General features: G+C 47.8%; 1 protein-coding gene across 2 annotated transcripts in view; it reads left to right on the top strand.

Annotated features, from left to right (window-relative positions):
- The first annotated feature begins 343 nt into the window (after positions 1 to 343).
- The window catches only part of St6galnac5 (ST6 N-acetylgalactosaminide alpha-2,6-sialyltransferase 5), a 172,497-nt gene continuing 160,814 nt past the window's right edge, over positions 344 to 12,026 (top strand). Inside the window, exons 1-2 of one of the 2 annotated variants that reach the window (XM_039102815.2) lie at positions 344 to 591; positions 1,311 to 1,565. In XM_039102815.2, coding sequence (XP_038958743.1) covers positions 577 to 591; positions 1,311 to 1,565 — 270 coding nt within the window. In that variant the 5' untranslated portion in view covers positions 344 to 576. The remainder of the gene's footprint in view (positions 592 to 1,310; positions 1,566 to 12,026) is intronic. The other variant, NM_001271361.2, reaches the window with a different exon arrangement.

The raw sequence follows: 12,026 nt of genomic DNA, 5'->3' as shown, positions 1-12,026 counted from the left end.
TAAGGAAAACAAGCCCAGGACAGCACTGGCCAAGCTGTGAACACAAATGCAAATTTAAATCGATCTACTGACATTTGGGAGGTTAACTTTTTTTTTTTTATTAAAATCGCAAACCTGAAAATTGAGTAAATTGTCAAATGGCTACCGTGTTCGGGATCAAACTGAGTTCTGAGTCCTTTTAGCTTGATAGCCCCATAGAAAGATAATAAATCTTCAAACCAAGGAATGAGTGGACCTTTATGGTAACTGTCTTGCCCCAGAAATTCCACTTCACTGAAAAGATGGTTTGGGGGTTGGGAGGGGGACTGCAGAGGACTCTAGGACCCAGCAGGCGGCGGCAGGCGGCAGTGTGTGGATCGCTGAGACTCGGAGGGTCCGGCTCAGTTTTAATTCTCCTCTAATCTCCGCAACAGCAGCGCTTCCCGGGTCCCGCGGCTCCTGCTCCCGCTCAGCCGCCCTCACTGCCAGGTGAGCATCTGAGCAGCCTCCGCCCCATCACCCGCCATGGACAACCTCCAAGAAAAAGTGGCTCCGGACGCGCTTGCCTGAGAATTCCGCACAAAAGAGGAGCCCAAAATGAAGACCCTGATGGTGAGTCTGTTGTTCCAACTCTGCCAAGCAGAGGCGAGGACCCCTGGGATTCTGGTTCTCCGGGACCATCCGGGAAGCCTCGCGGGGTACCTATCCCTGTGCCAAGAGGTCACCTGTCATTGGTGACAGACAACTTTCTACCTGGCTTGGAACCCGGGATGGGCACTAGGGATGCCTGGTCTCCTGAATCTTTAACGAGTGATCCAAAGGGCGATTGGAAAGCAGAGGAGCAGGCTGACCTCTCCAGGGATGGAGGGTGTCCCACTGTGACCGCTGGGCACAAACTCAGAGAGGCGGGGAGGAGGCACCATCGTTGACTTTTTTTTTTTTTTTTTTTTTTAGTTTCCTTGTCGGATTTTCAAACTTAGCGGGGATCGCTGCAGGAAGCCCCAGGGAGCCAGAAAAGAGGGTGTGCGGAGGGTTGGGATTCCAGCAGCTTAGGTGGACACCAGACCCTCCTCCCCAAAGTAACCTGGGCGGGCGCGCTCAACCTTGCACTGGTCACCGCGCGCCACCTGCCCTCCACTGTGAGACGCGGGCTGTGAGCAGCGATGCATCCCTGACGGGTGCGCAAGACCGTGTCACCTCTGCTCTCTGGCTGCGGGGAAGGCTGGGGCGGATGCTCCGGACCTGTGCTTGGTGTCAATAAGGAGCGCAAGCTTCCCCCGTGCACCCTCAGCCACTGTCTTCTGCTCTCTCTGTCTCCCGCCCGCCCGCAGCGCCATGGTCTGGCAGTGTGTTTAGTGCTCACTACCATGTGCACCAGCTTGTTGCTCGTGTACAGCAGCCTCGGCAGCCAGAAGGAGCGGCCCCCGCAGCAGCAGCAGCAGCAGCAGCAGCAGCAGCAGCAGCAGCAGCAGCAGGCGACTGCGACTGGCAGCACGCAGCTTGTGGAGAGCAGTCCCCAGCCACATAGAACCGCCCCCGTAGGACCCCGGCAGCTAGACGGATACCTCGGTGTAGCAGACCACAAGGTGACAGCTTGTGCGCCTCCCTGCCCACCGCCGCTCGGCCTGGGCACTCCGTACCCCTGACCCTTCTTCCTTCCTGGGGCGGTGAGATGCGGGAGCAGCTGTTAGTTCTGGAAGCAGGAAGGTGGTGGACCAGTTAGGGCAGGAAGGGCTGCATGCTAGTTATGACTTTGTATTCCAAGAAGGATGCAAAGTTTATCAGGGAATGGGAATGGTGTGAGTGGATCCGGAGCCCCAGTGGTCCTGGTCTAGATCTGGACACCCAGCAATAGCTGCAAACGGATGTTGAATTTCTGGAGCCTAGTATTCTCCAGCCAAGCCTGTGGGGGTGGGGGTAGGGTGGGGGTTAGGAGGAAACCAGACTGGTGCAGGAACTAGCCCCATGGTTCCTCTTATACCGCCAGAGGGGAGAAGAGAGAGCCTCTATGGCAGCTCAGTTCCACAGGTTCTCCTCTGATCTCTGCTGGGGACTGCTCTGGGCTGAAAGGCCCGGGTCCCTGGGGAGCCTAGCTCTGGCAGGCACCGAGGGCTGGAAGCAAACTTGGCTCCAATTGGCTTAAAAGGCTGTTTTTCTTTGCCTTCCAGGAAGCTACTGCATGGCTTGGCTAATAATTAATAAGCTGGATTTTTTTCCCCTCTAAATCGAACCTCTTTTCCTTAGACTAATAAATAAATCTCTGGTTTCAGTGTAGGAAGCCTCTGGGAGAAACCTAATCAAGTTTCCTGATTCCAAAGATGTTTTAATACAATTTACATGCATCTCTGATTATTTGAAATTGCCAGTGTGTTTTTATTAAAACACACTTTCACTCCGTGTCTAGAAGATGGCTTGAAACCTCTCAACTCTTTTACTTTGTATCTTACTGCGTGTTATGAATGCCAGCCAAAGTTACATTTGCAGATGCTCCCTCTGTGTGAGAAGGTAGCTCTTGTCACACATGAGTAAGTCAGACTTTAAGTGACAATCAAAATATTGCGACTCACCTGTGCTGTACGGAATGCTAAAGATGGGAGACGACAGGGGGATTGCATGCAGGGCTCAGCTTTCCTATCCTTGAGTGCCTGAGGAAAACAGCATGTCCTGAGCTATGTAACAAGAAACACTGAAAGGCAAACATGGCCAGTCAGCACTGGTACACACGATGCTTCTGGGCTCACCAAGGGGGGAGCTCATGTTCTCCAGAAGTAAGGGCTATTTCTTTGAAAATGTGGACGTTGCACCTAAGAGACTTCAGAGGGGTGGACAGGAGGAGGCTGTCTGAGGAGGAAGCCACTTGGGAGTAGGCTGTAAATGCCAGAGCACAGGTCTAATGACGTCTGAGCTTCTGTTTGCTCTCTTGGTTGTTGATTGATTGTATACTTGGGATCTGCATGTGCAAGCTGCTGATAAGGACTGTGCTTGTGAGGAAGTTTAGCTCTGGCTTCCGGCTGGGGATGGATATGGTGTTCTGTGTAGGTCATTGGCATGACTTGAACAAAGTACGGTGCTGGATTTTCACACTCAGTGTTTAGTAGGAACCCACCTCAAATTCTGGAAATATTCATGAATAAGAAATGTCAAAAGATCAATCAATGCCTTGCAAGCTCTGATGGATATGAGAAGATTTCCCAAATATTTTGTTCCTTCTGCAGCCCAGTGTTCAAATAGAAGGATTGAGTTTAAGAGCCATCTTTTAAAACTGCTTATGGAAACAGGTGTGCTGATTCCAAGTTCAGTGTATCAGAGAGTTGTGTGATTAGGACGAATAACAACCTTTCTCTGTGTGACAATGCCTGTAACCGGAAGTACTCCGTAGACGAAAGGGAAACTCCAAGTGCTATGACATGGGATTCTTCACATATCAATCCAATTCACCCCTAGAAAACATCATCTCCCAGGAGGTATGCTCCTGTCTGCGACCCCAACACAACGGAGCATGAGGAAGGGGAATGGCAAGTTTGAGGTCAGATTGAGTTACATAGGGGTATCCTGTATCAAAGTCCAAAAGAAGTAGTAGAGGGAGGAAGGGAAGAAGAGACAGAAGGAAGAAAGACAAAAAAGGAGGGGAGGAAGTGAAGAACAAAAAAGGAAAGGGAGGGGGAAGAAAGAGCAGAGTGAGGAAAGCAAAGAGAAGGGAGTGAAGGAAATGGAAGGGAAGAGAGCAGAGATGAGGAAATAAGAAAGGAAGGAGGAAGGAAGGAGGGGAGGAGGAAGGAAGGAGGGGAGGAGAAAGGAAGGAGGGGAGGAGGAAGGAAGGAGGGAGGAAGGAAGGAAGGAGGGGAGGAGGAAGGAAGGAGTGACGAAGGAAAGAAGGAGGGAGGGAGGAAGGAAAGAAGGTGGGAAGGAAGAAGGAAAGAAGGAAGAAGAGAGGAAGGAAAGAAGTTGGGGAGGAGAAAGTAAAGGAGGGAAGTAGGAAGGAATGAAGGAGGGAGGGAGGAAAAAGGAAAGGAGGGAAGTAGGAAGGAATGAAGGAGGGAGGGAGGAAAAAGGAAAGGAGGGAAGGGGAAAATGAAAGAGGGAAAAGAGAAGGAGGAAGAAATGAAAGAAGGGGGAAAGGAGGGAACTATGTGGGAGGGAAGAAAGAAAGGAAAGAAGGAAGAGAGAAAAAAGCAAAAATGAAGAGAGAGAGGGAGTGAGGAAAGAAGGGATAGAGGAGGAAGGAAGAGGGGAGGAAATCCACCTCACAGTTCCACTCCGAGGCTGTAAACTAAGACCAAGCAAAGCAACAAGTGCAAACCCCAGACACTAGGAGACATGCACCTAATGCAGACCCCTGTTCAAAGGGCTTTGATCAAAGTTTTTACTGCTCCTGCTCCTGCTGCTCTGGTCTGCCAAGTGGGCAGGGCTCCCATTCCACGTGGCCACCTGAGGTGCTGGTCCCGGACAAACATCTAGAAGCTGCCCTTGGATTCAGTTTTGCTCAAGATCTCCTACAGTCTCCATCAGGCCAGGCTGTGAGAAGGCTGGGATGGAAATCATTTGTTAGGAAGTTGCTAAGGAAAACCCTTTCTCCAGAATCAGAAAGGAGAGCTCTCCTGTTCTTAGCACACTCCCACAGGACACCCAGGACTAATTTTTTCTCTTCAATCTCACGTCAGGCCTCAGGAAAAATCACAAGTACACTGAGCACAATGACCACAGTAAGCTCCTGAACATTGAACCAGGATTCCGACAGATGTCAGATTTGATTCCCTGGAGTCTGGGGAGAGTTACAGATACTATGTAGAAAACCATTCACATCAATAGTTTGAGATCCGCAAGACTGATAAATACGTAGCGTTTATGTTTAGCTACACAGTAGAATTAACATCATAATTCTAAGATTAAATTTCACAGGTGGCCCTAATCCCCCAGCGCCTGAATTGTGCAAAGTACAGGCTGTCTTCACGGATATTCTTGTCACCTATGTATGACTGGGAACTAAATTCCTGTTGAGATGAAATCACCGTGTGTTTTTGTTTCATGATAGCCTGAGTCTGGCTGGTTCATTTATGCTTAAAATATCTCTTTGCCTGGTCATAGGCCCTGCCCCTTCATTCAGAGACAAGATGATAAGGAATTACAATTCTGGCACGAGTACACAAAGACCACTCAGGTGCTCATGGTCATGAAGAAGTTGCTTTTCTGTTCAGTAGAGCTGCTCTCTTTCCCAATCTCTCTCCCCTCAAACTCATTTCCACATCTCTGGGAGATATAGCAGGCCCCACATCTGTATACTCAGAGATTACTAGTAGCTTGCCAGTTTTTGGAAGCTGTTGATGGCTAATCAGACTGGGCAGGTACAGGAGAAGAAACCAGTGTTTCAAATCCTTGGGAAACACCCTTATCTAGTATTCTAGCATAATCTAACCAAACAAAATCCAGAGACACACAGACTTATAGAGCAACATCCATACGTGCTTGTGCATGGTCTCTCTCTCTCTCTCTCTCTCTCTCTCTCTCTCTCTCTCTCTCTCTCTCTCCACATTCAATCAAGCAACTGTCAGAGGAAAGACCCAAGTCTTCCAGCACCAAGCAAGGAGACAGAGAACTCAATTCCGTTTCTAGTCCAGATCTTTCTAGGTAGATGAAGTCATTTTCCATTTGGTAGAGTTTGTGAATCACAACTGGGCTGATTCTCATTTCCAGGGCACAGGCCCTTATCACAGAAGGGCCGCCTGTCACCAGCCTGCCCTTTGCTGCAGAGGCTAAGGAAGGGGCAGTGAATGACAACTGGAGCTGAGACAGTGCTGCTCCCTTCACAGGCAGCCTCCAGGGATGGAGCAGTGCCTGCCAACGACGTGTTTGTTCCTCGTTCTTTCCTTCCTTTGGCCACTTGGTGATCTGATACTTTTTTGTGATCGTGATGCTACTATTAATAGGTAGATGTCCCTTGGAAAGATGGGCAAGTCAGCTTAGCAGCTGGTAACTAATCTGGGCTAAAATATGTCACATAACGTATTTCAGAGGTGTGGGTGAAGGATCCCTCTTTAGAAAGTCTATAAATTCCTAGTGACAAGTTGACACCATTTATTAAGCCCTATTTGATGACATTTGGGTAATCCAATCAGCGATAAATCATTTCAGTGTCCAGGAAGCTCAGAGTTAGCTTTTGGGCTAACTCAGGCATTGGCACATGAAGGCTGCCAACGCTGATGAAATTATAAAGCCAAAGGAGCCATGAGGTCAAACAGCTTCCAAGAGTTAAAGAGTTTCAAAGAGTGGGATGGCTGTGCAGGTAAAGGCATTGTTCACATGATCAGAGTTCCAGTTCATGAGGTGAAAGGAGAGAACTGACTCCCATAAGATGTCCTCTACCTTCCACACATGCACACACACACCCCACGCACACACACCCCACGCATGCACATCCACACCCCACGCATACACACACCCCACGCATGCACACCCACACCCCACGCATACACACACCCCACGCATGCACACCCACACCCCACGAATGCACACCCACACCCCACGCATGCACACCCATACCCCACGCATGCACACACACACCCCACACATACACACACCCCACACATGCACACCCACACCCCACGCATGCACACACACACCCCACGCATGCACACCCATACCCCACGCATGCACACACACCCCACACATACACACACCCCACACATGCACACCCACACCCCACGCATGCACACACACACCCCACGAATGCACACCCATACCCCACGCATGCACACACACACCCCACACATACACACACCCCACACATGCACACCCACACCCCACGCATGCACACACACACCCCACGAATGCACACCCCACGCATGCACACACACACCCCACGAATGCACACCCCACGCATGCACACACACACCCCACGAATGCACACCCCACGCATACACACACACACCCCACGCATACACACCCACACCCCACGCACGCGCACACACACACACAAATGTAAATTTTTAAAATATTTAATAGTGTCAACGGTGTGGCTGCTTTTAACCAGAGAAACGTTTGTACACCAATAATTACTTCAGGGCCTGCTTACCCTGTTCTCCACGGGAAACTCTTCCCCAAGGTCCTTCTTGTCACAGAACCCTCGGGTTACATGCCATCTTTTAAGGAGCCACATTTTATCCCAGCAGCCAGCCTCAGTCGCATTGGCTTGTTTTTCTTTATTTGTATCTCATAGTTTCTGAAATAAACTTAAATCTGTCTCTTGCCCTCCAACTAGAATCTGGTGTTGTGGCAATAAAGTTTCTGATGTCTAAACCAATGCGATTTTGGAAGCTGGATGGAGTAGATCCTGGCACTGGTGAGTGCTTTGAAAGAAGTTAGGATGTGGGGGCAGAAGAGCCCTCCTTACCTCAGGTTCTTCCCCACAGGAAACATCAATGTGGTCACAAGGCCCTTGTAGGTCTTGTTTTCCTAAATTTGTTTTGAAAGAAAAAAAAAAAAAAACAACTGCAAGTATATTCGTGGAGGAGAAGAAAAAAGTAAGAGTCAAAACACAAGAGCCATCGGAAACAATGTGGGACTCCACTTAACAAGCCTCCTTGTGATTCTTGTACATATTAAAGTTTGGGGACTGCTGTTTGAAGTATCTAACCTCACAAAGGCTTGTCCTGTAGCCAGTTCATTCTGAAGGTTTGGAACTCATTGCAGCCCTTAGCAAATACTCACTGAAAACCTAACAGCTTCAGAACTGGCATTCTGAAGCAAGAACACAGTTCCTTCCCTCAAAGGGCCTTTGATCTCCTAGGAGAGGAAAGACAATGGAGAAAGATTAGTTAAATAATGAAGCCTGGGCTGAATGAGGCAGCCAGGACTCAAGGAAAGGTACTCCTGTGCTCTTGCTCCAGTGAGAAACTAAATGCCATTATTTACAGCTGAAGCCATTATTACAGCTGAAGCATGTGAAGCCTGCAAATTACCATTCTGATTTTAATTGGGGTGGGTGCATGCTCTGATAACCAGTCCGTAAACAACTCGGGTATCAAAAAAGTTGCGGAGAGGTTTGAGTTCTACATACATGTTAAGTTTCTTTATGGTTGTCCTGTGCTGAGACAGTCTTTGGAGTGACTTCACTACCTCTGGAGCAGGCATGCCCTAGCATCATGTAGCTAAACCCTATACTTTCCGTTTGGTCAGTGTAGATGTGGCCGCACCAGCCAGCAGACAACCCTCGCAACTAGGTTTGTTGTGGAGATGCTACACCTGTTAGGAAGGTTCATGTGCATAGTAACCCTCAGGGGCAGGCAGCAGCAGGTGCAACTCCTGTCCTGCAAATAAGGCGGTGCAAAGACAGGAAAGGGAAGACGGCAGTTAGTCAGCAAGTTTCATACTATACACTTCCCGCCCTATGGATGCTTGTAAGTTTAGAGAGACAATGAATGATTATCTCTTAAGTAACAGTGTTGCCTCCACCCTTGAACTTGAGGCAAGAAAAGAATTCTCTTGAAAGTCAGTGAACTAATAGGCAATTGATACAGTGTGGCAGTGCGGACTTTTATACACTGTGCTCGGATTCTTTGTTTCATACTGCTTCTGTCTTAAGTGTTTAGACCCAGACAGGACAAAAGATACTTTTACTCTCTATTCCAATCAATATAATTCCCCACATAGAAATTGCAGCATGTGTGTTCCTGGCTTAGACAGCCCACCTACAGGTAGGACTTCCCTGCTATGTCGCCCAGGTTAGATCTGGGCTCTATGTTGTGTCTTCATAGCTGAAATCTCACAGAATTATTTACTCTGGTTTGTTGTTGTTCCTTGTCTAAAATTGTCTGACCCCCAGGTAGGCAGCTGGCTTTCAGAGACTGGGATGTTTACTTTGGATGTGTCATTATATTTCTAGGTTTTAACATAATGCTGGCTCTTTAATAAATATTTGTCAAGTAAATACTGTCTACATAAATAGTTTTAATTTCTTCTAATATAAGCCTCTGTCAAGAGTGCCTGACCATTTGGAGATTACTGAAAAGGACTAGTTTCGTGCCATAAATATCAGTTTCTTTCTGTCCCAGTTGGTAGTTCTGTGGTTAATTCTCTTCTAGCATCTTACGCTAATCAGGTCTCTTAAGACATATGCAGAATTTTTGAGTTACGCAGGCAACTTTAAAATAATTATCAAAAGGCATTCCTGAGTAGTTGTGTGATTTGCCCAAGGTCACAGCTAGTGGCAGCTGGGGATAAAATGTGAGGCTGGTGTGAGCTTCATTATCATGAGGGGATTCAGGGCCAATATCTTCTAAGCAGTGACTTGCCATTATTTGGACAGAATTTATTAAAACGAAGAGCCTAGGCCTACCCAGTTATTGGAAAGAAATAAATATTTAAAGATCTCATTATTCTGAAATGAATATGAGAATATGCCTCCAGATAGTTGAGAAGAGTCTTCCACCAATGACTGGGCTCGCCGTGACTACTCTAAAGGGGCACGGGGCACATGGCCCTGATGTAATTGGAACAATTTGCAACTCAGAGTAAGTTTGCTCTGAAAAGTCACTCAGGCAAACTGGGGAGGGGCTCAATGGGTAAAACTGCTTGCTTGCAGCACAATCCTGAAGACCAAAAACTGATCCCCGAAACCCACATAAAACCCCGTGTCATGCATCTCTAGTCCCAACAGTCCTGTAGGAAATAGACAGCGAGAAGGCAGGAGAATTACCCAGAAAGTTCTGGGACTGGCCAACCTGGCATACATATGCAGAGACAAATACAAAGGAGAGATCCTGCCTCCAAAACAAGGTTGAAAAATGATCCTGAAAGCTGATCTCTGACGTCCTGTGTGCACTGTGCTAAACACATGCTCACTCGCATACACACATCACAGTCACACACACATGCCCACACCCACACACACATCACAGTCACACACACATGCCCACACTCACACACACATCACAGTCACACACACATGCCCACACTCACACATACATCACAGTCACACACACATGCTCACACTCACACACACACACATCACAGTCACACACACATGCCCACACTCACACACACACATCACAGTCACACACACATGCTCACACTCACACACACACACATCACAGTCACACACACATGCTCACTCGCATACACACATCACAGTCACACACATGCTCACACTCACACACACATCACAGTCACACACACATGCTCACATTCACACACACATCACAGTCACACACACATGCCCACACTCACACACACATCACAGTCACACACACATGCTCACACTCACACACACATCACAGTCACACACACATGCTCACATTCACACACACATCACAGTCACACACACATGCTCACTCGCATACACACATCACAGTCACACACACATGCTCACTCGCATACACACACCACAGTCACACACATGCTCACACTCACACACACAACACAGTCACACACATGCTCACACTCACACACATCGCACACATCACATACTCATATACATATCACATAATACATATCACACACACACAACATGCATTCATACACACATGCTCATCACAAACACATCACACTCATACACACATTACACACACATCACACGCACAACACATATCACACACCACACACATGCTCATATACACACTAGACACATCACACTCACACAAACATCACCTACTCATACATACATCACACACACATGCTCACACTCACACACACATCACAGTCACACACACATGCTCACACTCACACACACATCACAGTCACACACACATGCTCACACTCACACACACATCACAGTCACACACACATGCTCACTCGCATACACACATCACAGTCACACACATGCTCACACTCACACACACATCACAGTCACACACACATGCTCACATTCACACACACATCACAGTCACACACACATGCTCACTCGCATACACACATCACAGTCACACACACATGCTCACTCGCATACACACACCACAGTCACACACATGGTCACACTCATACACACATCACACACAAACATGCATGTGCCCAGGAGTACACGCACACACACACACACACACACACACACACACAGCCATGATTAATAAGACACTGGTTCCATCTGAAACTTCACAAGCCAGGCCTCCATCACCTGCATTTCTCTGAACACTTTTATCAGTTCTGCTCCAACAGAACAGTAGCCCCTTAACCTCTCAACACCCCCTGTCTTTTCCAGCCCAACATTACAAGCATGTCCACAATCAGCCCCAAAGCATCATAGCCAGGTCAGCCACACTCCCCGATAAAACTTCCTGTCCTATTTAGCTTGCTTTGCTGTGATAAAACACTGAAAGGGTTAATTTGGCTTACAGGCTCTGGCTCTGATCACTGGCAGTCAGTCACCAAGTGGAGTCAGGGCAGGCACAGAAGGAAAAACTATGGGGGATGCTGCTGACTGCTTACTCTGCACAACTTACTCCAATGCTGTCTTATACAACCCAGGGCACCTGCCCAGAGTGGCACTGCCTACAGTGGGCTGCACACATCAGTCATTAATGAAGAAAATGTCCCCCCACACACATCTGATGCAGGCCTTTCTCGGTTGAGTTCCCCTCTCCTCATTTTCTAGGTTTGTGCATAGCTGACGAAAGTTATCCTGCACACAAAGTGGTCAGGCCAAGGGGAGTGTAATGTTTAATCACATGCAGAAACGCTACAGCCTGACCACTCATTTACTGAAATTACCTTTCCCCAGTAGGGAAGAGGGTGTCATCTAGAGACTCAGCCAACCAAGAGTTTGAAGGACTGTCGTTTTGCAAATCCCACAGCCTACCTGACCTCTGAGATGGACCACCTACTCCGAATCACTCCAGGTAGAAAAGAAACCTGTTAAAAACTACGAGGGAGGAAAATTAACCTTGACAGTTTTTGTAGCTCAGAATGGAAAGGAAACTTCATTATTATTATTTTCTGTCTCTGTGGCTACGGAGCTATCTGCACTGTTGGAGAATTACACAGATGCGAGAGTTCTCAGTCTGAAGTGCAGAGTTAAACAATTATTTCTTATAAGAAGCATATCCTGAAAATTAATTGCA

This window comes from Rattus norvegicus, chromosome 2, assembly GCF_036323735.1.
Source record: "Rattus norvegicus strain BN/NHsdMcwi chromosome 2, GRCr8, whole genome shotgun sequence".
Classification (NCBI taxonomy): Eukaryota; Metazoa; Chordata; class Mammalia; order Rodentia; family Muridae; genus Rattus; species Rattus norvegicus.
The sequence above is the reverse complement of the archived record's forward strand: the minus strand, read 5'-3'. Positions and strand labels throughout refer to the sequence as shown.